The sequence below is a fragment of the Hoplias malabaricus genome, chromosome 11 (genome assembly GCF_029633855.1).
Source record: "Hoplias malabaricus isolate fHopMal1 chromosome 11, fHopMal1.hap1, whole genome shotgun sequence".
Taxonomy (NCBI): Eukaryota; Metazoa; Chordata; class Actinopteri; order Characiformes; family Erythrinidae; genus Hoplias; species Hoplias malabaricus.
The window spans coordinates 23,169,133-23,196,023 of NC_089810.1; the positions used below are offsets into that span (position 1 = coordinate 23,169,133).

General features: G+C 35.9%; 1 protein-coding gene across 2 annotated transcripts; it reads left to right on the forward strand.

Annotated features, from left to right (window-relative positions):
* Positions 1-355: 355 nt before the first annotated feature.
* On the forward strand, positions 356-26,202 carry nlrc5 (NLR family, CARD domain containing 5). Of its 2 annotated transcripts, none has more exons than XM_066684928.1 (44): positions 356-431; positions 979-1,313; positions 1,822-1,899; positions 2,023-3,745; positions 5,460-5,543; positions 5,636-5,719; positions 5,843-5,926; positions 6,174-6,260; positions 7,044-7,094; positions 8,344-8,391; positions 9,016-9,099; positions 10,530-10,610; positions 10,720-10,809; positions 10,907-10,954; positions 11,042-11,101; positions 11,258-11,341; positions 11,466-11,549; positions 11,636-11,725; positions 12,148-12,207; positions 12,554-12,637; positions 12,778-12,861; positions 13,404-13,493; positions 13,631-13,696; positions 13,992-14,075; positions 14,187-14,270; positions 14,355-14,438; positions 14,538-14,624; positions 15,278-15,328; positions 15,499-15,549; positions 15,726-15,809; positions 15,903-15,986; positions 16,967-17,044; positions 19,510-19,593; positions 20,040-20,126; positions 21,663-21,743; positions 21,913-21,996; positions 22,136-22,219; positions 22,513-22,596; positions 22,797-22,880; positions 23,240-23,323; positions 23,450-23,527; positions 23,634-23,717; positions 23,800-23,883; positions 24,011-26,202. In XM_066684928.1, the coding sequence occupies exons 2-44, from the start codon at positions 998-1,000 to the stop codon at positions 24,081-24,083; spliced, it is 5,238 nt and encodes a 1,745-aa protein (XP_066541025.1). In that variant the 5' UTR covers positions 356-431; positions 979-997; the 3' UTR covers positions 24,084-26,202. The 2 variants fall into 2 exon arrangements, with proteins under 2 accessions (XP_066541025.1, XP_066541026.1); XM_066684929.1 differs by having other exon boundaries at positions 1,828-1,899.
* Positions 26,203-26,891: the final 689 nt, after the last annotated feature.

Below are 26,891 nucleotides of genomic sequence, written 5' to 3' on the forward strand. Positions count from 1 at the left end.
GCGGATGCTGAAATTACATAGTAGCATTCAGAAATAGTCTAATTTAAAAAAGTACCCAGTCTTTCAATATCTATATCTTATGTCTCTGTGTAGAAATAAAGCCCGAAACAGCTTCTAATGGATGAAGCTGGAGTGCCCACAATAATGCGTTTTATGTGGTTAAAAATATTCCGTAAGTTTGTTTAAGTGTAAAACCACGCCCAAACTTTTTAAATGACGCAAGGAATTAAGCTTAAATAGTATCAGTAGTAGTGTCAGCACCGCGGTGTTTCACTTTAAGGAGCTGCGAGTTGGAGCTCAGTGGCGCAGCAAGGAGTTTTTTATTAACTCCAAATTGAATAAATCGAAACCAAACTGCTGATTTACTTTCGTTTTCTGATCCACGCAGCAGAGACAGGGAGCGAGAGAGATGAGACCTGATGGAAACGGCGGTGAGAAATTTCATACACCTTATACCCTGTATTCTCCAGAAATCCCCTCAGAGGGACCATTTATTGGGTTTAATTTGTATTTTGTAGTTTGCCATCATCCGAGGGCTGATTTTAATCCTGAGATGTGGTGCGTTGTGCGCATGGGGCTCACCCCCATTCCTTCCCACCACAGCACGAGTTATGATCAAACAACAAAGAAATTCGCGGGCTATTATTTGGCGCCTATATTGTCTGCATTTATATTTTATATCTATGTTTTAGATCTCAGTGAACTGATCAAGTTGTTGGTTCTTCTTCTTCTTCTTCTTCTTCTTATTATTATTATTATTATTATTATTTTCACTGACACTTCATTGTAAATGATGGTAAATTATATGTAGGCATAATTGAACATGCTTTGTTTTTTAAATGATAATATATATACTTGAATGTGACACTGAAATAAGGACATTTTCAGTTTTGTATTAAAAGCCTGTTTTGGTTGTCTGCTGTGATCACATCTTCAATTCGAAATCAATTCATAATCTCACTGTGAATTTGATTTCAGGTTTGTTTACAGCAAATGGATGAAGATGGGGGATCTAAACTTGGAGGAGGATATTGTGAATGTTGTGGCTGAGGAGGCACTGGTAATAGTGGACGTTCTGTCCAGAGAGAGGAATAATGTTCTGGAGCAGATCTATGGCCTGGTGGAACAAAGAACCCGGGACAAGCTTCAGAGCCTCCCCTGCCCTAAGGAAAGGGCTGTGGGTATTGTGGAATACTTCAAGGACTTAGGTTCTCAAAAATGTGGCCAATTTCTTTACACTATGTGGATGTTTTGTCAGAATATTCCCATGGACCTAGAAACAAAGGTGTTGTCAGTAGTAGGAGCTTCAAATGGTGAGTTTCAAATGACGTTGTCACTTTTTAAGGATAGTATAGTGTAATAAAACCTCAACTAGGATTAATCTTGTTTAAACTTTAGTAAATTAAGTAATTCACGTGACTGGTAAATGTTTTAGTTGATATAATATAATTAAACACAGCCATTTAGTGTATAAAATACGTGTTAGCATGTAGCACTGCCGTATCATGTATACCCATAACAGAATATAACCAGTGGTACTCTTATTGTGAGAGACACGAGCTAATAAAGTTATAGGCCTACATATATTTGTGTTAGATTGAATTATATTAATTTTGTTTTGTTATATGATATGAAATGTAGCCTAATAATGTAGCTATAAAAAAACGCTTTCTCTGATCTACTACAGGTCATACAAGGGGAAAGGAAGAGAAAGTGAAAGAATTGTTGTAAAAGAATAATAGTGATATTTTGGGTGTTGTTCATTGTATTTGGCTGGAATTCACCTAAAATATGCTTTGTGGTTTTTCATGTGTTGTGAAGGTGCAGTATTAAACAAAAGCTATGTCCCAGATGTTGAAAACTCTCCTCGACCACGCAATGCAAAACGGGCATGCATAGGTATTCTGACTTTTATTTGTTCTAGTCCTCCATACTACATCATCTGCCACAGCTAATATAATTCATTACGTACAAGACACTAATATTAATATATATATACATATATATATTTTTTTTATTCAGACCATGTGGAGAGTTACACAAATTCTGTTAAGCTTCTACTGCAGCAGAAATTTGAGAAGGTGACAAAGGATATAGTGAAGAAAGTTTCCCTGGACAAGACATGGCTGTGTTTGAAGCAAAGAAATTCCTCTCGTATGAGAGACAAATCTGCACCAGTTCAGGATAGGGAAGAACTTTCAGAGCATAAAGAGTCAGTTGAGTCTCTCTTGAAAACTACTGGCCGGTTGGTAGTATTGTTGGGTCAGGCTGGTTCTGGCAAAACTCTGCTGATGCACTGCTTGGCTCACAATTGGGCCCAAGGCTCCTACCCTTCCATTAAACTACTTTTCCTGCTGGAGTTCCGCCAGCTCAACCTCGTGTTGCAGCCATTGTCCCTAATGGAACTGTTGTTTCGCTTTTTTCTTCAGCCCGAAGGAGGGGATGAGCAAAGTGAGGCAATTTTCAATTACATCCTCTCCAACCCAGAGAAGATCTGTTTCATATTTGATGGATATGATGAGTTTGGGGCAAAGTTTACAGATCCAGAGAAACTTCCCAATCATTTAGGCCCTCGCCAACAGCTGCCAGTGGCTGATCTCCTCTCTGGGATCTGTAGCTATAAGATTCTGCCCAAGTGCACTGTCCTCGTCACATGCAGGCCACGGGATGTGATTGATACTTTTGGGACTTTTGGTTACTTTGTTGCAGAATTGCTTGGATTCAGTCAGCAACGCCTGAAGGAGTACACCGAAGAGTACTTTCATGAAAAGGGAAGTGAACTGAAAGAAAAGGCAGTCAGTCTGCTTACAGGCAATCGTCATCTGCTTTCCATGTCTCACATTCCAGCTTTATGCCATGTCTGTTGTGTCTGCTTGGATCACATTCTCTCCAAAGACACATCTAAGTCACCTGTGGAGCTTCCTGTGACATTAACACAAATCTACCTCCAAATCCTCTCTGCCTACCTTAGTCGCAGCCAAGATAAAGTGGGCTCTGAAAATACCATTCCTTTACTGAGGAAGTACAGATGTCAGATTGCTGAGCTGAGCAGACATGCAATGAATGGTCTGGAGAAGAGTCGCATAGTGTTCCTTACAGAAGACCTGTCTACAGAGCTCATGAATTTTGGTGCCAATGCTGGAATTCTGTCCCGTGTGGATCTCATATTTGCAAATGGATTCCGAAGTCTGGGCTGTGCCTTCATGCACCTCACCATGCAAGAGTTTCTGAGTGCTTTGCACCTTATGTCAAGCCCTGACATCACTGAGGCACAGCTCAAGAGGAAACTCAACCTGAAAAGTCGTTGGACTGCCAAGTCAGATCCCAAAACTGTGTTCACAGATTCACTTCACCTTTTTATGTGTGGACTTGCTGCAAAAGCCTGCACATCAAGCCTTGCCCTGCTGGAAGGCAGTGAGGATGCTTGGGCTGTGGTGAAAAAGCGGCAGTCAACAATCCTTAAAATTTTGAGGAGCTTTGTAGGCACTGCAGCCCAAACAGGCCCTAAGATTATTGAGCTGTGCCGTTGTGCTCACGAAACACAAGACATCAGTTTGGCCAAGGCTGTTGGGTCAAGAACCCGGTTTGAGATGCGGAATATCAGGCTCAGTACTGTAGACATGGATGCCCTGGCCTTTGTAACTTCAGCTGCAGATCAGATGGTCTGCCTGGACTTTGGGGGCTGTTCCATTGAATTAGAATGTCTGAGCATCATTCCAGACTGCAAGAACCTGGAACATCTCATGTGAGTTTAAAGTTCACTTTGCATTATTAGAAGCAACGGAAAATATCTCTATGAAACTTTATTTAATTAAAATGCAGTGAAAAGTTGCCTTAAAATATGATTGCAATTCCAGGTGCATGTATATGTGTGTGTGTGTGTATATGTCTATATATATCAAAGAGATATTTATGCATGGGTTTAAAGATTCCAACACTGCAATATAGAGAGTCATACAAATGCAAAGACAGATTATATAAAACATTTCTTATAAACCCATTCACTTTAGATTGGAGCTAACAGGTGTGTTTGTTTACCACACCTGGGTCACCATATAAATAGAACTACAAATAAAAGTATCAGTTGCTTTTAAAGGAAAGCTATAGATAATGGCATAAAAATTCCTAAAAATTATGACAGAAAACAAAAACAAGTACACATTTTTTTGCCCATTTCAGGCTACTGTAACCCGCGTAAGTTACAGAGTCAAATAAAGTCAGGAACAGTCTCCCATCAGCCACAGTGCCATGCCATGCCATTCAGGGCAACATGGTTTTTGTGTTGTGTCAGGAAAAACACGATACAGTGACAGAGCCAAGGTGTGTTGCCCAGTGCTCAATCTCACCTCCCCATTCTGATTTCACCCCCCAAGGAAGCTCAAAAGCAGTGGAAGTGAAATTAGGTTGGGGAGGTGGGATTGGGCAGCACCACAGAACTCCTAAAGGCAGAAGTGAACTATTGGGTTAAGTGAAGCTGATTCTCTTGTAAATATGCATGGCTGTAGAAATGTGCTTATTTATTTATTTATTTTGTTTCATTTTAACAACAAACAAGATACTGCATGCAGAAAAGAACACATCTGAGTTCTAATTAAAAGATATTTTATTTACTAGATACAGTTTTGATCACTAGAGGGGGTGTGACTGGAACAGCCACTACTACCAGCTGCACACCTAAAATGTATATTAATGTTCTTGCATTATTTAAATTTTGTTAGACAATAATATTTAAAACTTAAAAAGATGTTAAAAATATTTTTGACCTCACTCTTCATAACATAAGAAATTTTTGTTTTGTCATTGACCGGATTCTTAGTATAGAAACATTTTGGTAAGTGTTTCCCAAACTGAAACCTACTAAGCAAGTTAGTAGGTAAAAAAAAAAAAATAGCATATAGCATCTGATCGACAGTCACTGCAGACCTGAAACCACTTCAAGGAACCACACCCACACCAAACCTTGCAAAGCTGTTGAACATAAATGAGTGCAGGTCTGAATTAATGAGAAACTTTGTTATTCCTATTGTACACTGGCTGCATTGAATTTGCACTGAATAAATGTATTTATTTTAGGAGTGAATCCAAGCCATTTCTGATCAAAAGCTTTTGTTAGAAGCTGCTCAGTACTCAGTGCTTTGTTCCAGTACACAAAAAGAAGGGATTTCAACTATGATATTTGGAAAACAAATGGGCTAAAATGAAGAATCCTTAGATAAATATATTGAAGAGTATGTAGAGAAATTGAGAGCCTTTGATAGAAATTTTCTTTTAAATATGGGATTTGATCCTTTGAGATAAAGACAATCTTACTATTGCCCAGTCTGCATCCAACTGAACAACATCAATGGTTTTATGCATGCACATGTTTCTTTATTTACCTATATAATACTGTGTGTTTGTTAGCATTAAAAATTAAATGTTATTTATCAAATTATTTTTGATATTCTTTTTCATTTCAGTTTTCGTAGTCGGAAGTATGATGACAAATTTGCAGAAGCTTTATCCAGTATTCTGCCAAAACTTCAGAATTTAAAGCAGTTACAGTGAGTGTACATTTTGAACCAGCAATTTTTTTCATAAAGTGACTCAGCTCATTGTCTACTATGGCTTATATATTTTGCAACTGTCTCAACAGCTTTATCAGTGGAGGCCTCACTGATATAGGAGCTGAGAAAGTTTTCCAGGCTTTACAGCAATGTGCACAAATCACACATCTCAAGTAAGATACTGTACAATTATGGTCGTACTACATACAATGTGGTATTACAAATCTATGACGTGACAATTGGAATTAGTTCCAAGTACTAAATCATTTCATTCTTTAAAATGCTCTTCTTCACAGCATGAGTGATAACTCTTTAACAGATGAAGGTGTAAGGATGATTACCTCGTTATTCCCAAAACTGGAAAGCATCACATCTGTCATGTAAGTAATGTAATTTTACATGTCCTTATCACATTAAATAAGATAAACCATGAACAAAAAAAAAATTAACATTTTAAGTCACTGTATGTATTAATAATAAATACATGCATAAACATTCACAAACAGTTAGGAACTGCACATCAAGGCATGCTATTTATCACATACTCACTCACATAAGGCTTAATCCACAAGTGGGTGTTATTGTGCTTTGTGGCAGTGATATATTTAGCCCTTGTTTTTTTCTCAGGTTGGGGAAAAACAACATTTCCAGAGATGGAATCTTCATACTGGTCGAAAAAATGTCCAGTATCAATATTAAGAAAATTCATGTCATGTAAGTGCTCTCAGTATTTTCTAATTAGTTCTGTTAGTTCTGTTTTCTATTAGTTTCTGACCTGTCATGTCTTTAAATGGTGAGGTACAGTGTAATGTAAAGATACAATTACATGCTGAAATTACAGTAAAATTACATGGTATTAGAGCTGGAAAATACATTACTTATATTATTTCCCAGTTAGTATTAGAGTAATAGAGTAGTACAGTTAGAGTAGTGCACCTCACATTCAGCAATAAAACGAGTTCTATAAATAATGTCTGTAGCTGGGTTACTTTGTGGTAAGTGTTAGCACGTAAAGTTGCTTCCTTCTATGCAGAAGTCTAGAATGGCTTGGGTATGATTCACTGCTTGGGAAAAGTACATAAACAGTATGTAAAAACTGATTACTAAGAATTGATTTCTTACTCTGCCTAAGCACAAATATTTAAGAGCTGTTGACTAGGTTTGATTCCATGCTCTGATAAAGCAGAGATCTGAAGTTTGATTGATGGGGAACTTAGTTCCTAATTTAGATAAGCAGAGATAACGGATGCGATCAGTTAATGTTTGATGCAGTAACTCTGTACATCACACTGTACCTGACAAAAATGCTCAGAAACAAACAATCTTAGAAACAATAAATGAGTATTTTGCAGCACTGGAACAATATAATTACCTTAATCTTACCTTATTATTACCCACTTAAATATCTGTAAAATAAATGTTAAAGAATCTGTCTATACTTTGGAACAAGAGCATGATTCTTGAAGTGATCCTGACCAAATGAACCCTCTATTACAGGGGAAAAAAGGAAATCTCTATTTTCTTCTCTTCAAATTCCCATACACCAAGGTGAGTTTAATAAGATTGAGATCTATATATTTAAGAAACAAAAATTTTTTTATCTTAATATAGTGATAAATGAACACTAAAGTGTGTACCTTTCACACCCTGACTCAATGTGATCCCCACCACTAAAATGTCCAGACTGTATTATTGTCACATAACAAAGAAACAGATTATACTTCTAGGTTTGCATTTTTCATAATTTGTTCTTAATTAAACAGTGTAATAATATATATTGATTTTATAGCTAAAAACAATCAATAAGAAGGGTGCAGGTTTTTTGGGAAAATGCAGTAAGTGATTGATTGCGCAGGTGTGTAAATACAGGGAACATTTAACATATGCGGATGTAAATGTACACATGGAACTTGTGGCACTCCACATGCATTATTAATAGTACCAGTGGGGCTAGGTACAGCATTTTGCAGCAGGGATACCAATGTGGATCTACATTAGAGGCTGATCAAATGATAGGCCTTTAAACTGAGCTTGGAGGGGGGTTGGCAGGTCTAGGACACCAGACCCCACTGTTGAGCCCTCCGGTGGTGTGGTGGAATTAATTTAGATGAAGGAAGTGTTGTCTACCTTATGACCACTGTAAAAATTTATGAAGATTATAAGTTGGGCCCTATGTGTAAATTTTTTTTTTTTTGGGACCTCTGTGTATTTTTTGTGACTCTGATTCTAGTTCTTTTCAATAAACTATCACACAAGGAAAAATGCCATAAAATGAAAACATATGTAATTACACAATTAAAAACTGCTAAAAGAAAATTATTAATTTGTTTTCTTTTATTATCATTTTCTTCTTTTTGTCTTATGTTTATGCATGCCCATCATGTTTTATTCATGAAGCAATACCCTTTTTTATGAAACATTTTTGAGAAGAAGTCTTTTATTGCATTAGATTTAAAATACAATGTAGTTGACCTGTGCAAATTAGCCACTGTTTAACCATAAAATAAAGACTTGCTGTGCTGTTACTTCTCATTTAGTGTCAGATATGTCGATTTAGTCTTAGTTTAGTGCTTGGTTTGCTGTTTGCTTTCAGTTACAGTGAGAGGATTTTGCCAGAAATAAAACATGCATGAACATCTTTTGATAGAAATGGAATAGAAGAATAAAACAGAAATTTTACATAACATGAATTACGCATTTCTGCTACAATATTTTTTATTTCTTTATGTATTTGTAAAATTCTTTTCATAACTATTTACAAGTGTAAAATCCTCTGCTTCTTTCTGTTTATTGACAGCATGAGCACAGACGTGCTGAGTGAAACTGATACCTCGAAGGAGCTAATGTATGTGAAATATTCCTCAGCACCATACTGTTATTGAATGCTTTTCTTTATGCACTTTTGGCAGAAATGTGCCAGAAACACCTTATTTTGTTTATAATGTCAGTTAAAATAAGGCTCAACAGAAGACATTGGCATTGAATTTTCAGAAAATCATGTCAAAATGTAAGAAATTTCAGTAAAATAAAACAATTTTAATTTGCAATTAGTTCTTCGTTTTGGCTACATGAATGAAAATGGTTAGCAATGGGGATGTTGTACGTTTATTTTAAATAAAGTGTCATTTAGCGATTTTTTAAAAATATATATGTTCCCTTATTAAATTAAGGTTAGGCAGTCTTTTTACACTGCAGAAATGGCACTATGTAACTTTTGGATGAGGTTAGAAAACCACTCACCCCACCTCCTCCCCTGATTTCAGTACAGTGCTGTAAAAATGAATGACACTCTGCAACTATAGGGAGAGCCCATGAGCAAAAATACAAAATCTTACCTGGTGTCCCTTTGAATGATGGAAATATAAAAATATGTAATATCTAACTCTTCGTTATTTTATTTAATTATTTTGTGTGTATGTGTGTGTGTGTGTGTGTGTGTGTGTGTGTGTGTGTTTGTGTGTGTGTTTAGCTTGAACAGCTATGATCTCAAACTGACTCACTTGACCAGTCTACACAGTAAACTTAGAAGCTGCTCGTCCTTGACCATTCTAAAGTAAGATCTTCTGTTTTAGGTTTTGTTTTGGGTTACGTTGCCACCAGGTTATGTGTTGGTGTCTGGGGACAGTTATTACTGGAAAATAAAATGCAGAATTGCAGAATGTATATTTTTAAGAGTACCCATGCTTTATTTTAGTTGGATATAAAGTTTGTAGATAAGCTCCTGTAGCATCATATTACTTATTTAAAGGCTGTTATTGGCTTGTTAAGATTTTGTTAGAGTTTTATAAGATTGTCTGCTAAAATATGATGCAATACACACCAAACTCCTCACAAGGCCCTGTGGGGAGTTTGGTGTGTTCTCCCTGTGTCTGTGTGAGTTTCCTACGGGTACTTCAGTTTCCTCCCACGGTCCAAGAAAACACATTGTTAAGTGGATTGGATATGCAAAGTGTCCATAGGTGTCAGTATGTGAGTGTGTGTCGCCCTCTCCAGGGTGTGTTACTATCTTGTGCCCTGTGATTTTGGGGAGGCTCCTGACCCACCATGTCCCTCAACTGGATAAGTGGTTACAGACAATGAATGACTGAATGAATACATGAAATGAGATGGTTTTAGGTTTGATCATGTTTGTGTATTGAAAGAGAATTTTATCTCTGAGCTAATTTTAATGTTTTATCTGTAAGTTTCTTAAATTCAGTCGAGTTAAATTGATTTATTCTGAGCTTTTTACAATCTGTTTTCACAAAAGCAGCTTTACAGACATCCATATTTAAACTAAAAACCAAATTAATAATCATATGTGAGCAAGTCAGAGGTGACTGTAGCTAGGGAAATACTCACTTGAAGCTGGAGGACAAAACCTTGGGAGAACCCACAAGGGAGGGCCCATACTCATCAGGCCTTTAGTTTAAAACTGTACATGAGCAGCTTCAGTGTCTGGATAGGAACTGAAGGTCTTTAGCAAAGGTTTGTGCTCAATTAGTTCAGTCATATTTTCATAGAAATATAGAGAGGAGGTAAGTGATCTCAAAGTAGGTCAGTCTTCCATCAGAGTTGGGCTGAACAAGAAGGCAGTCATTAACTCTGAAAAAATTCGAGAGATGGCATTCATTTTGAATGGTGTATATAGAGGAACATTGTCAAGAATGGCTAACGACTCTGGCAGGTCTAACTAAGTGAAAGAATTGAACTAGTACGTGTCACAGACATAAGAGCACTCCAAAACGTCCCCTTGCTTCGGCATCCAATCTGAATGTGAACGGTGGGAAGTATGATTTTAGCCTAGGCTCAGAGAAAGACTGTCTCTGAGACATTAACTGGAAAATTATTCCAAAGTAAGGGGTGGTGTACGAATTAGCTCTTCTCCCAACTGAAGCCTTCTGAATTCTTGGAACTAGTAGAAAGCCAGGAATCTGCTTTATTTAACATTAATACTGACAATTTACTTCCTTAAGCTCTAATATTTTATTTGCCTTTTTTCAGTTTGTCCCACAATTCCCTGGGTAACACAAGTCTGAAGAAGCTGCTTCAGCTGTCTAAGATTGGGACCATTCAGGAAATCGAGTGTGTTTTACTATTCTCAGATATTTATTATACTTTATGTTTGATTTCACATTATTGCACTGTGCTTTGATTTTATGTCTGTGACTCTGAATTTCTGTCCTTTATTTAGTGTCAGTTACAATGGAGTGGATATGGAAGGACTTGTGCTTCTATCAGCTTCTCTCTGCACCCAGAAAAACCTCAGGGAAATCGAAGCGAGGTAATTCTAATGCAACTGCTTGTATTTCAAATATGTTGTATGTTTATGCATAATTCATCTGCAGTGTTTCGAGTGACAACATTCTTGTTTTCACCAGCCACAATGGGGAGCAGAAACTGATCTTGAAGTTTACCAGCAGCGCAAGGTTTTTTTAAAATTTTTTTGGCTTGAAGATATATCTGAAATATTGCAGTGAGGCATAAGGTTTTAAGTCTTTATGTTTTGTCTACAGAGATTCATTAAGACAGTTAAGCACGGATGGGTCTGATTTACACCTGCACAAGAAATTCAGGTAAAACAGAACTATCACCATATAATTATGTAATGTATTTTTAATAGTAGTAATAATCATTTTTGTTGTAATAGTATTACTAGTAAAAAGATATTTAAAATATTTTAAGCAATTTACAGAAAATATTGTTCATAAGTGGTTTTCGTGTTGCTATAGTTTAACCCATAGTGATGTCCAGCCTACTGTCATGAAAAGGCTGTGCAAGAATCTGGCCAAGTGCCAGCATCTGCTGGAACTGGAGTGAGTTAACAATTATTTTCTTGGTCTACAGAAATAGTTGGCCCCTTAATGTTAGCTTTTAATTTTTCCAGCTTTTTTAAAATTATTATGTGAACATAAATCATTTTACTGCTTCGTGTTATAGTTTCTCGCATGGATCCTTAAAAGATGAATCTATTGAGGAGCTCCTGATTTTTCTTCCAGACATCAAGTGTCTAGTGTTACTAAAGTAAGACCTGAAACTTAGTTTTCCCATAGACAAAGCTTTACAGTCACTCTATTGCTGTTTAACTGTGCTCCTGTTATCTGTTCCAGTTTATGCCATGTCCAGATGTCCACAGATGGTTCTCTGTTATTGGTGAAGGTGCTTAATGTTTGCCAGCGCGCCACAGCTGTGGATCTGAGGTAGCTGATGTTATAACATTGCCTATACTGTGCCCCCAGAATTATTTGGACATTCATGACATAGTTGAATATGTACGAAGTTTATTGTGTTAGGAATCAAAATGGTAAACAATGGGACTTTAACATGTGAGCAAGTTCATTCCAGACTTCTCCAGGTTTATTTCAAACATTTTTAGAATTATTAGAATAGTACCTTTCAATATAGAACATTTGCTAGAAATTCTTCTCCATGCCCTCTCCACACAAAGAGACATACATCTGAAATAAAACTGGAAGTGTTTTTCTGAACAAATATTCAAGACTTCATTGAAGTTTATCAAAGTTTTAAGAATCTAAATACCTTCAGGGGTTACTTTACAACCTGTTAATTGTTTCAGAGTGATGCTGCTGTTAAACATTACTTAAGATCTTCTGGTTTTCAGACCACAGGGAGAAGCATTCATTAAGTTTCTTGAAGTTAGGGCAGAGGCAGCAACTTGCAAGTGAGTTAATTTGGGTAAAGTATAACAATGTTTTTTAAAGATGCTGTATATGATTCTAAAGAATGACTGTTGATGTTTGAACTTGACAGTGGGGCAGACATTCCCCTCCCTTCATTGCTCCTTCAGAAGCCTTATTTTCTGTTCTGTTACTTTGGCCAAATCCCTTTGTTTCACATTTGCAGAGCTGTGGCTGCATTCACTGACCTTTTTTTTTTTTTACCGGATTGTTATGAATCTAAATTGTATACAGTGCCTTTATGATAAAGTTCAAATAGTAATATTTAGGTGCTCTTTTTTTGGCTTGCTTTGGTTTAACTAATAAATGCTTCCCATTGATGGCCAACAGGTTTACTCAGTATAAGCTGAACTGTGAAAATATGGAGAAACTCTCAGGGATACTGATGCACTGTCAGCATTTAGCTGATCTAGAGTAAGTGTCTGTCTGTTGCAAATACGTTCCCAGCCTTTATTTATTTTGAATGTGGTTTTGCCTTTGTCTGTTTATGTATACTGATCACAAGTGATGGTTGATATATCTAAATATCTAACCCATTTTTTTCCTTCTTAAAGTTTGTCCAGTAACTTGCTCAGGGATGAGGGCATTACGAAGCTTCTGGGCCTTCTGCCAAGACTGCAGATCTCCAACTCTTTGAGGTAAAAGCAATATCGTTCCTACTGGTGTTTTTAAAAACAGAGCTAAACTGCAGTTTTACAATGGACATTGTATAAGCTATAAACTGTTGTTCTGATCACATTGCACTGTTACAATATATATACAGTATAAGACACACACACACCCATTCACTCATACACTCACAAGTATGGACACTTTTGAGTTGCCAATCCACCTACCAACATGTGCTTTTGGACTGTGGGGGGAAACTGGAGCACCTACTGTGCCTCCGTTCCTCCCTAGCACCATTTAGGAAATATAATATATAATATATAATATTAATTTATCCTTTATTCTTTCTAAGTGCAGAATGTCTCACCTGTGATAATGTGAGCCTCATGGTTAGGGTTCACATTTGCTGGGTACTAGACAAGACAAGTTTCCATTAAAAATAGGAATTAAATTATAGGGTATCAATTTACAATTAATCATGTATAAATGGTCAATACCCTTTTTACAGATTTTTGACCACTTAATATCTTGTGTTTTAATATTTTATTTCTGTTATTTATCTACTCTACAGTCTCAATAATAACAAACTTACCCAGCTTGGAGTGCTTGACCTAGTGAACTCTTTGAACACCTGTAAGAAGGTGGCTGCTGTGGAAATCAGGTAAAACCTTAAAGTTAACAGGTCTGTTGTTGTCTAATGCAAAACAATGAGTCTATTGTTGTGAAGTTATTTCTGTATCTAGTTGTAAATGGTTGTATCAACATAATTTTATGGTCTATTACTGTGTTTTGTCTTAGTCTTGGGGCAGAGGAACAGATCTTGATTCGCTTTGAGCATGAGAATGTTTTGAGAAAAACACTCAGGTGAGCGCTCTCTCAAAATGTCGGCTTTACCCTATCTGTTGCCCAGTTTCAGTGTTTAGTTCTGGTCACATGGATGTGCCATCTGCCCGACACAATGCGTGTATTCATGTCTCAAAGTGAAAGTGAAATTCGTTTGGGGCATGTTGATACAGATATACAGTGCTAAACTATATCTACTCTATAACCTCTTTTCTTTAATGTCTCTTTGACTTCATGGCAGATATTTTCTCAGTATTTCTGACAGTCTTCTGTTTCTCCCCATCCTCTCACACACATCTCACACATCATTCTGCAGTCTAAGAGAATGTGGTTTTGAGACAAGCCACTGGCTGAAGCTGGTGGAAATACTCAACGGATGCCCCAGTCAACTTAAGCTAGAGTGAGTGTAAAATTTACTACATCCATGAAAAATGCTCATGAGCTCATGAGCTTATTGGGAATTAATACAGAGAAATATCAGTGGTATTTGTTTTGCACTCTTTTTCTCTAGGTTGTCATCAAATGCCCTTCACACACAAAACCCCTGCAGCCTCCTGAGTACCTTGGTCATGCCCTCTTCTATACAAACATTAGAGTAAGATAATACATACATAAGGGATGTTGATGTCTGTATTTTATTGGCAAAGGTCATGTTAATTGAGACATATTTTTATTTTAGGCTACGAAACAATGGTTTGAATGTTGAGGTGATTAAGCATTTGGTTAAACAGATGAGTATTGCCTGTGACTACAAAACCATCCGGTGAGCACTGGAAGGTATAAGTATATTTTAAAAGCTTTATACGCACACTTCAGTTATCCAACATGAACCATCCTTGGTCTTGTTTTTTTCCCATGTCAGGGTTGAGGAGCCTTGGATAAAAGCAGAAGCTGCTGTATGCCTTGTTTCCTGCTGTTTGGACCTCAACCCACAGACAAAGGAGATCAGGTATTGTTACAGATTAAATTGGTAACAATAAAAATGTATTATGTTTTGATCAGTGTGAATTCGAGCAGAATGCACAAATAAAGTGATCATAACTATGTTATAAAACATGTTCTGTTTACGTTCTGGATCATTAATATGTTCAGACATATTAATTATTAGCTATTTAAAATTTAAAAGCAGACTGTGCCTCACATACAGATTGATTTCGCTGTTAAATATTATTTGAGGGAATTTCTATAACCTGGAACTATCATAAGAATAGTTTTATTTAAAGTTCTTATTTTATGTGGTCACATTTCAAAGTAATATTTGCAGTGTAGCAATATACTTACCATATTTAACACAACCATATTTCACATACGCAATGTATGTGACATCCAAAGTTATAAGTGTGTTAAACATAAATGGGTTACACATTTAGATGCACTTATCTGTACATCTGAGAGAGATGGGTAGCTCTCAAACAGGTTACATTTAGGTTACATGAAATAGCACACAGTACCACATCAGAAATTAGGCAGAAAATAAAACCACTTTGTGTTTGTTTTCAGACGTGCTCATGTTTCTAAACCCTTACTGCCATGATGTTTCTTTCATGCATTCTGTGCACTCTTACACAAGGCCCTCTTATGACATAAACTGTCTTTTTGTAGAGTTGAAAAAAACAGTTTTACCTTTACTGTTGAAAGCCTCCCTTCCTCAAGGCAAGTCCAAAAACATATTCTAAACAAGTAGAATATTTGCAGTAGACCTGAAATTTACTATGTAAATTTAAAATGTTCTATAGTCCATGTATGGCAAAAAACAATTATACAAATATACTAATGTCAAATAATACATACTTATAATTACTAAATACTAATGCTTTCCACAGAGCTCTGTGTGAAAATGGAGATTTTTGTCTGTCCTCTGTCCACGCAATAACGTAAGTTTTTATATCTTTTTATATTTTATATCTTTATATCTTTATATTAGTGTTGTATTTTTTATGGTTTTATGATGTTTTTTATGGGCCCTTGTTCTCTCAGTACTTTACTGGAGGCTCTTTTTTTATTGTTATATTGATGTATTGTTAGCACATTGATTTTCTTTCACTTCCAGATTTGATGACTGTGAAGTGGAAGGGCAAAACTTATCCTCACTACAGACCACAGTCCAGAAGTGCTCCTCCTTGCTGGAGCTGCAGTATGTGTATTCATATGTGTTTCTCAACTTCACACTAACTTCAAATGTACTGTATTTGATAAGTAAATACTTCTCTCTTTATCTCATGTTAAGTTTTTCTCAGATGACAATGGGTACACATGGGGCAGAGTTTCTTTCTGCAGTTCTGCCCTGCCTAGAGAATCTCAAGAGCCTCAGGTGTGTTGTCATGTGGATATAAACAATCACAGTGTCACGATTAGCTGGGCGGACTGACGGAGGTGGACGCATTTGCTAAAACACAGAATACTTTATTTTAAACCAAAGAAAACAAAACAAAGACAGGCAGACTTGGACAGAAAGACTTAAACAGAGACCTAGACTAAAGAGACAAATACTGACTAAACCTAAACTGAGGGAACTAGACAGACAGAGAAAAACCTAGACAAAGGGAGCTTATATAGAGAGAGCTAATTGACTACAGACAGAAACCACAAAAGTACACAAAGCACAGGAGAGGAAACACTAACAGACCAGAGAAACAAACTAGAGAGGCACAAGGAAGAAAACACATAGAGAACAAACCGAAGCGAGGGACAGACAAACTGGACTTGAGCAGCATAACAACAGAAGCAAAACAACATGACTAGGAATAGGAATAGGAACGAGAACGAGAATGACACAAAACGACATGACTAGGAAACAAAACAACACAACACAACATGACTTTGAAAACAAAATGACTTGACTAGGAGAGGGAAAGAAACAACGCGACATGACTAGGAACATAGCAAAACAAATTAACGATGAAAGGAAGTGACACAAGGGAGCTTAAATACATGAACAGACGAGACACACCTGAAACAGATAACGAGGACGGCAGACAAGGAGGCGGAACAAGGGCGGAGACATGGACAATAACAGACAGAGCCATGTGCAGAGAGAGCACATGGCGGGGAAAACAGGCATGACAGGACAAGGGCGTGACACAGTATATTTTTTATCAATGTTTAATGACTGCTATAGAAGTCTTTTCCTTCTCAGGTTTACATCATCAATCATAGAAGTCAATGGTTATTTTGCCTTACATTCAATGCCTATTAATTTACTAAGTGTATTAATAATCACATAATATTTGGATCTTATGTTTCAGTGTCGTTTGACACATTTTTGTGACATTTTTTTTTATGTTTCTGCAGTCTACATTCCAAGGGGGAAACAGTAGATGCATCTGTAATATTTGCATTAAAGCATATGCAGAACCTGGAAAGACTGAGGTACAGCTTGTTGTCAAATGCTTTGATTTTATAAAATTGACAGTATAAAATTTATGAATATAAATGTGCAAAGATTATTATTTAAATCTTGGAAACGGTATGAATAAGTATATAAATGCAAACACATTTCCTAAAAGGTTGGGACACTTTCTAAAAATGCAGTAATGTAAATTAAAATTTCACCATAACATTTACTTAAAGGGAACACAATGTAATAATTGGCTAATAATTGGCACTATGTAATAATCTCTGGCGCGCCCTACCTGTTATTGAGTGTTATTAATATTTATAGTACACACATGCCCATCTCTCACTCTCTCTGTCTCTGTCCTTCTTTCTCTCTATATATCTCTCTCTCACACACACACACGCAATTTCTGAGCTGAGGGATATTCACGGATGGTCACGACTGTCTCTAAGACTTCCATTGATAAAGATAAATTGAGCTTCTAATAATAATCACATTCACACACTCCCTCGTTGCTAACTTTTTGGTACTCTAGCCATTTCAACCACACAGCACTCAACAGAAAAGCACTTATTACAAAAATTAATCTCCAACACTAAATAGTGAGCAAATCCAACTAAAGTTAGCAGGCACTTGTTCATCAGTGACTCTCAAAAACCTATTTAATACACTGTCATCAACAAAGCATAGGTTCCATCAGCAAAGTGTAACTCTGGCCATTACAACCACACAGCAACTACAGAAAGCAATTATTACCAAAACTGATGTCTAACACAAAATTGTCAATAATCAGGCCAAGGTTAGCAGCTGCTAACCCTGACACACTTACCAGTAACCCTCAAAAACCTGATTATAACACTTTCGTCAACACACATATAACCAACAAATCAAGAAAGTGCAACAACATAAGTCATGTTCTGTGCCTGCTCTCTCCACTTAGTAATGTCAGTCCAATATTAACTAGTGTACATTGCTCTGTCTCTCTCTCTCTTTCTCCCCTCCTTGCTCCCTCTGCCATAATACCTGTACTGGGAAAAAACACCAATGAGATATGTGTCATAAAGTGTTCTTGTGAGAGTTCTCCATCCATAGGTTCTGATGTTGTATAGACAAGTTATACGAAAGCAGCTCTGCAAAGAAATGAGAGAGTTGATATTCTCCCTATTACAGGTTGAAGTGCCATTATTGTGTAATTTTGGCACTCCAGAAACGTCTCTCAGCCAATCACATTGCAGGGTCGGAACCAACTGTGGTATAATCACAAACATTTTGAAGCTGTCATTTTAAGGTTAAAATACAACATAGTGTTCCTTTAACTGACAGAAGTATAAAAAAAAGTTCAGTGTTTTCAGTTATTCAGATAATTCTGTCTGTTAAATATGAATTTAAAAATTGATTGATGCTACATGCCCAAAAAGCCAGGAAAGAGGGGTGTTTACCTTTGGGACATATCAACTACTTTTATTAATACTTTTTAATTGCTGGGAGTTGAACATACTAATTGTTGCAGTTTTGTAAATGGGCTTATTGCCCATTCTTGTATGAACAAGAGTGGAGTTGCTCAACAGTTTGTTGGAATCATCTTGATGGCAGCATATGTCTCTCCAAAATACAACTGTAAGTGTCTGCATATCGGCAGATAAACTGATGCTGTGGGCACTGATGTCTTTATATACAATCACAGGTGCTAGTTTCATCACTTTTTTTTATTATTCATAATCTTTGGCAGGGAGAATCCAACAACTATTTCCAAAGAAATAAGCTGAAACAAGTGATGACAGAAAACAGTGACAATGATTTTCTAAAGTACTCCTGAGGCCGTGTGGCTATGACCATCTTGGTAATGTGATGGTTTCTCAGAAAATATTGCCTAATGGCTCAGTGGTCACACACATTCAGCAGTGATTTTTGTTCATGGCCTTTAGAGATTTCCCCTGCCTCACTAAACCTTTTCATAATATTATGACCTGCAAATGATGAAAGATTTAAATTATTTGCAGTCTTGCACTGAAAAATGGACTGACTGACAATTCCCTCATGACATAAAATAATGAGTAACAACCTTTGGAAATCTTTTAATTGTACATTTATCATTTAAATACAGTTTCAAGAGAATTAACACATTAAAGATTACACAATGTCTCAGTTTTCCTTGTAGGTAAAATAAACAACAAAATGCTGAACATAAATTTAGTTTGGGGTAAAATGACCAAGAAAGAAAAACAGAGGAATTTATTATGAAGCAAGTTTTCAAAATTCAGAAAGTTTACTGCAGAATATGATTCCTTAACTTCTTCTTCCTTGTGCACTTCATCAGCCACTTTAGTGGACTTCAGTGTACTTTATAATAATACAGTTTTAGATACTTTTCTTAACATAGATTCCACCACAAGCCTGATTTCTCGTTCTCTTTTCCACAGATTACTGCAGTATAACTTTTTATCAACTTGCTCTGTGTATGCATAATCACTTTCTACTATGTTTACATTGTTTTTAGTTTGTCCCATCATGTAATAAGTGACAGTGTTGCTGCAGGGCTAGGGAGTGCCCTTCAGAGTCTGACACGTATAAGATCACTCAAGTAAGAAGTAATTCTATATCTTTTCTTTTGATTACACATTTTCATGATTGTTCTTTTCCTTCAGCGTAGCATCAATTCATACATAGTTTTCTGCATTTCTTGCAATACCTTGCTTGTCAGTGTGATTTTGCTAAGTTAATATAATCTGACTGATTAATTGACAGACTGTCTAATCCAAAATAATCTAAATGTAATAAATATAATGAGTAGTTTTTGGTGCTTATCAAGCCCTTTCTGAAGTAAGACAAGAATAAAGGAGCAGTAAACTGTTTTGTGCTATAAACATGGAGAACATAGAGTTTTCTATAATTTGCCATGCCTTTCAATGACTATCATTTGGAGATTTTTTAGTAATGAAATTAAATGAAAACAATCTCATTTAAAGCTGATCAGATCCTACAAACTGCAGCAACTGAGGAAAAGACTATTTTCTGTTGTGCTCCTAGTCTGTCACACTGCACTGGTTGGAAGGAAGATGGAGGGCTTAAGCTGGTACAAGGTCTTGTAAAATGCCTCCTTTTGGAAGAAATCCGGTAAGAATTTTTTCCCTTCTACCCACTCCCAAAACTCCTTAACCCACATTTAATTCTTCCATAATAATTTCTGAATATTTAAATCATATGTGTATGCACAAGGTGACTTCTGGGTTTGTTAAGGAAGTCTCATATTAACTTGTTTTAAAACTAACTAGCTGATGTATCTTTTGCATTTGGTAAAAACGAGCTTTTGTACCTGCTGATACAGTAAATACATGTAAAAGTCTAGCATTTGCTTTTAGCAGGCATAGTCATGAAATAACTTCTTTCATATGATGTACAAAAGAAAAATGCTAAAGTAGCAGTAAAAAGCCACACTGTGTTCAGTGGTTCAGTTGTGGTCATGAATGTATTGCTTTGCATCCTTTCTTTAACCCTTTAAAGCCCGACACATGAAATAATACAATAAAAGTCCTTTTTTTAATTACACATTATGTGGGCCTTTAACTAAAACATGTTTTTAATTTTTTAATTTTGGATCATATCATTTCTGAATTCATCGTATTTAGGCATTTACCAATATATGTCTTTCATTTAATTCACTGCATCAGTTAAAACCGTTCTTCAGACTTCTTTACAATGTCTTTTTCTAAATTTTTATTTATTTCAGTTAAATGGTGAATAGCAAAGTATTGTCTCTGTTCTTATCTGGAAAACAAAACGTTGAGCACTGCTCCTTTTGAGGTCCTTGACGTATTAGTACACTGTTTTTCTCTCTGACCTTTATACATTTCATATACTAGTGGTAATAAAAACACAAAAACCACAAAGCCTCTTTTTTGTTGATCTGCACCACAGTGTTTCCATATTTAGAGGAACTACAGTTGTTTCTTTTACTCTCTGAAGCTTGGCTTGAGGTATGAGGTCCCATACCTTTCAAACTCATCTGTATCACCATCTTCTTCCTCTAAATCTGTCTCACAAAATCTATATCAACAACTGAGACAACAATGTTTGCACACAAAGGCTTTTGGAAAACTAAAATTATATTTTGGTTTTATAAAAACAATTTGTAAAGTTGTCTAAATGTTAGAATTTTCTGAATTTTATTATAATTAATTAGCATTTGACAATTTTTGTAAATTACACTACATCTATGAAATGGAAGAAACTGCTTAGTTTTATTACACGTAATATAATTCAAACCATACCTGGAATTGCTTCAGTTTAACAAAAAGGTAGATTAGTCTTGGCATTTTCTCTTGTGTTTTCATGAAGACACAGTTTGTAATGGTTTGGTAAATGCATGGAAATGCTTCCACTTCATTCACAGTTCAGTAGGAATATCAGAACACTTGCCTCAAAAGGATGGAAGTTTGTTTTGATATTTCTTTTCATTAGATGATGAAAGAGCCACCTCCAAAGAGCATACTTCATACATTTGGCTTTAAAGTGTTAAAAGAGTGACTTTACAACTAAACACTAAGCAAAGCGTATGATCAGCATTCCTCAAATGCTGTCACAGATAATTAAGAAATATTCCAATAGGATAAAAATATCTGTGTAAAGGTAATTAATAATCTGTCTTCCAAGGTTGGATTTGGATTTGGATCAAGAGAGCACAGTCTGCCTGGCACGAGGACTCCATAACATGCACTCGCTTAAGAAGATCAGGTAGGTAAAACAGTTATTTTAAGACTGAAAAAATAACAACTGCATTTTTTAAGGCTAAGAAAACGTTATCGCCTTTCAATAGAAGAAAATACTTTAAAACTCTGATTTTATTAGCGGAAGATTTGAAGATGTTTATGAAATATAATATTTAAATGGGATTATTTCTCAGTTTGAATAAGATCTCAAAGGAGCGCAGTGTGGTTCTATGTCTGCTGGCCAGTCTACAGTCAATGAGTGGGCTGGAGGAGATACAGTACGTAGTACAATTCTTTCACATTTCCCTTTAAGTTACATTTTGATTTGTCTGCCGTTGTGATAAACATATTTTATATGTATACTTAATATGCTGAAACTTGTATCTAGAATGATCGTCTTTTTTTATTTGTCTCCAGGTTGGAGGGGTTGAGAATGGGTGATGAAGGTATTGAGGAGTTAGTGAAATACATTCCAAAGTGGACCACCCTGCAGAAATTAAAGTATGTGTAAACTAAAAATGGCTTTCAAAGTGCTAAGTAGGCTGCTGTTCCTGAAGTTTGATCTGGTTGTGTAAATGGTAATGGAGCACACTCTAGAGGAATTGGGCAGACAATGCAAGGAAAAATATGTCACATTGACAGTGTGCCAGATGTTGGTTTCTTTAGCTGGAAAACCTGCACACACATTTTCAACCCAATTACTGTGTGTTTCTTTTTTCGTAATTTTTCAAGGTGACATGCCTGACATGTTGTTTATGATGCATTGTGATTGCCACTCCCTCTGTGTTGTGCAGTCTTGCAGAAAACTGTATGAGTGACCAAGCTGGAGAGAAGTTGGTGAAGGCATTGTCCCAGTGTAGAATGCTGCAGCAATTACAGTAAAGACTTACATATTTTTTGCATTTGCTATATAACAGCTTTCAGCATAGTATTTCCTAAAGCATATTAAACATAATGATCAGTACTTCATTGCAGAGATATTGCAGGGTAAACTAATATAAGTTTAAACTAATATAAACTAATGTAATTGATTTTATAAGGATCTTAGACTGATATGTTATATATTTCTATATTTCAGTCTCTTCAGAAACAATCTTGGCAATGGTTTTGCTGTGCAACTCGGTCGGGCACTTCCATCTCTGACCCTGCTCTCTGAACTAAAGTAAGTCATCTAAAAAGGAAGAGTAGGGCTCGCTGAATTACATGTACACAGGTGCTGAGTAAAAATTTTGTGGCATTGTGTTTATGGAGAAAAATAACCTCATATTTTGCATAATAATTGATTATAATTGTCCCTTCTAAAAAAGATACACTTTTTCTGTCAGAAAACAGGATAAAACCAGCTCAAACCTCAGTGATGAAACCTCAGAAACAGCAAATTGTGTTAAATTGTGAAAAAACAGTAGACTATATCATCTTTAAGATTTGTAACAAAGTACCACAGTTTGAATGTCTTATTAAGAGTCTGATTCTGTTTTTTTTTTCACTCTGTTCCTTTATTCTTTTATTTATTCTCAAAAGTCTGTCTGAGAACCAGATGGATTTAAAAGGGTCCACAAGTCTTTGTGAGGGTCTGTCCACCTTGAAGGCACTGAAAAAACTATGGTAAAATATGATACTGCGCAGTGTTACTCATGTAGTAAATATTCAACTTCACTATGTGTATCATCATAATTCAGTTGCTAGCATTTTATGCCATTTACACTGTTAGTGAAGATGCTTGTTTTACAGTCTGACCTCCATTGGAACTTCAGACTTGAACTGTGTTGCTTCTTGCCTTAAACACTGCACCTCAATAGAATCCATCAGGTATTTCCAGCATTGTTCATAATTGCTCTGTTCAGTTGTTTTTGCATGTAATTTTTTCATTATGTCTGGTTTTTTACCTTCCTGTGATTATACGTATTTTTCACAGCTTGGCATGGAATAAGTGTGGAAATGACATGGCACTGAAATTAGCTGATGTTCTCCCACAATGCAGTAAGCTGAAAAAGATTGAGTAAGTGTTATTATTCTTTTACTGAAGGCACAGCATTTACATTAATAGCTGCAGAGGTATGAGTGCTGTTTATTGTTTGCAGTCTGGAGGCCAATAATATCACCTTAATAGGAGCCAAGGCCCTTGCTAAAAGCCTACAGTCTTGTCCATGGATTGAAATAATCAGGTAATATTTGATTCAGATACTTATAACTAATTTTATATTTGAAGCAAATATGAATATATGCAAAGTATTAACTGAAGCCTAAATTAAGTAAATGCTCTGCCCATGTGTTTTATGTCTGTTTGAACAGGCTTTGGAGGAATCCCATTGTAAAAGATGATCAGATTTTGAGGGATCAGAGAATGAACTTCTCTCCAACATGATCTAAAGCACATCAATTTTATACATGATCCTAATGCACATTTAGAATTTGGACTCTTATTTATGTATGATTGTGTTAATTGTGATGCAGAGATATTTCGTTTACATTCATTTGGAGAACACATTACCTCACTTGAAAATTCACCATACAAAAATACACAAATCCAGTTAGTCCAGGAGTCAGAAGTTAATGGAAGAAATGCACACAGTCCATATTCACATCTTAAAGGGGAATTTCACCAGCTTTTTATTTTTTTTATTTTTTTATTTTTTATTATACACTTTCATTTGAAATATGGGCAGTAGGAACCAGAGGACACATTTCTTCAGTTCAAACTATTTTTTTATTTGCTGTCCACAATTACCATTGACTATTTGTAATTTAATCGAAATGCTGAGGTATTTTAAAGAATTTTAAAGTATTAAAGATAATTAATAATAATTTTGATAAAGGTTTTTAGAACAAAAACAAAAAAGTATTGGAATTCCCCTTTGGTACAGTACAGAGATCCCACTGCAGAGCTATGTCCGAATGTTCACAAAAACAAAGAGTTATAAACTGTTGTTTTTTTTTTTGTTTTTTTTGCTATCTATAGTATTCTCATGGTCCAAACAAATAAGAACTTGCAGACCTGAGTAATACATTCTAACCTTCTAGTATATCAGACTAACTGATGGATTTTGTTGTGAAAAAGTGAACAGATGAACTGGCTTTTGCATAATCAGCTTTACCAAACTAATGAGAAGTTTAACTACTTAGGGCTTTCTTCCATCAACTACTCCTGGCAATCTCCTCATTTGTGTTCTCCTGATTCTCGTATTTATTCCCATATATACAGTAGAGTGTGAGAGTGTAATTAATTCTTTTGTAGTCTATTTGTATTTCACAAATGAAAATGACTTGAAAGACATGCTTTTGAGCACTTTATCTAAAGATTCAAATTCAACAGTTAATATTTCTTTGGGAAACTACTTCATAGCTATTGGTTTGTGCTGAAAGAGACATTCCAACCTAAAACTAGTTTTTGCGTATTGTGTAATACTTTCGTGTTTCGTGTTTCCAACTGAATTTGCCCCACAGCAAGAATAAAAGCCTCTGTTGTAGTTAATAAAAAAACAGCTTAGTTTGTTTTGATGTATACTGCATGCAGTTTGTCAAACTTAATTATGCCTCAGTGAAGCAGGTGAAGGAAAAGTGAGACCTTGAGATTTGAAAAGTAAATGACAGAGGGTCATTCAACTCCAAACTGTGGAGCAAAGGCAAATCATGGATACAATTTAATAAGCAGTACAACATGTGCTTGAAACAGGACGACTGAGTAGTGAATCAGCCTGCTGATGTTATACTTTAACATATTGTACTTTCACAGACTTTACAAAGAAAAGAGTCATTGAATACTAAGAGAACTGGAATAGGTAAAGACTCAACTCTATGCACTGATGTACAATGTGAAAACAGCAATTAGTGAGTTATGTGGTTGTATAACTTATATAACCTTATGTTTGTTAAACCAGTTCAAAATGATTTATTTACAAATTTTAAAAATATTTGAATATAGAGATCTTTGACAGAGCACAACAACTTTAATGTGATTCATCCTGTATAGTACATTTGAATATCCTAAAAATATGAAAGTGGTAGTAGTTGATTTTTATTTATTATTACAATTTTTTTTATCAAAAAAGGGACAGAAGCTGGATGTACTGAGATGTTCCGCTTTAGTTCTATGAATTACTTGGTACAAAGTAATTAGATTGTGTTTGTACTTAGTTCTGTTGCTTGGAAACTGTAGACAAGTAACATTTCCATTACTTGTGTATGGATTTAGGCTGGTCAAACCAAGGAAACTTGGAGCAATGGGAAATTCTTTACTCTTTGAAGGTCTCCATTAATTTTGTGGTGTCAAACATGATGATTTAGAATAGACTAAGATCATTTATTTAAAACTGACGTTTTGTCTTATCTTAATTCTAAACAAATACAATAAATTCTCAGAATGGTTTAAGTGGAGGAAATTATTATGAGTGCACTGATCATGTTTGGAACAGGTAATCAATGTGATACTTGCTGTGCTTAACATGTATGAGATGTTCATGATATCTGATGCAATAAAGCACTAGAATGAGAGTGTTCCAATCAATTATTGCTCGATACAATTACAGCACATGCACTTAGATTACGTATAAATAAACAATATATGGAAGTCTGTCACTGGCTTCACAGGCTGCACAGAATTGGGGAAAAAAAACACTTCCATTACACATATAGACAAAGTTCGCTTTAGGAAGTGTCTAAACCCTGCACATTCGGTCCAACCAGCCAGACAGTCAAGGTATGGATCACAATGTGAGGTCTTAGGACTGAAAAGTCCTTGGTTTCATTCCCATGACTCATGGATACTGGCAGTATCCATCACCCAATTAAATTCTGGTTTGCTCTGGTTTTTTTTTTTTTGCGGTCCATGTCACTGAAGAACAGAGTGAAGAGGACTAGCAAAGCAGAGCAACCGACAAACTTTAGTCTGTAATTGTAGCACTATAAGGTAAAGGCACATGTTTATGTTAAATAGAGCTGAGAAATTGGACAAATGTTATGGCTAATAGGTGCAAGTTATTGTTTTGCGGTTTTGTATTAATATTGAGAAATACTGAAACCAGGGCAGGGCGGCACGGTGGCGCAGCATGTGTTGCAGTCACACAGCTCTGGGTGACTGAGAAGTTTGGTAGTTCGGTGTGTTCTCCCCGTGTCTGTGTGGGTTTCCTCCAGGTGCTCCAGTTTCCTCCCACAGTCCAAAAACAGGTTGGTAGGT

Coding starts and splice junctions, on each gene's coding strand:
- nlrc5 (XM_066684928.1), top strand. CDS start 998: ATGAAGATGGGGGATCTAAACTTGGAGGAGGATATTGTGAATGTTGTG. Junction 15,550..15,725: donor TCCTCTGTCCACGCAATAAC/GTAAGTTTTTAT, acceptor TTTCACTTCCAG/ATTTGATGACTGTGAAGTGG. Junction 23,718..23,799: donor AGTAAGCTGAAAAAGATTGA/GTAAGTGTTATT, acceptor TATTGTTTGCAG/TCTGGAGGCCAATAATATCA.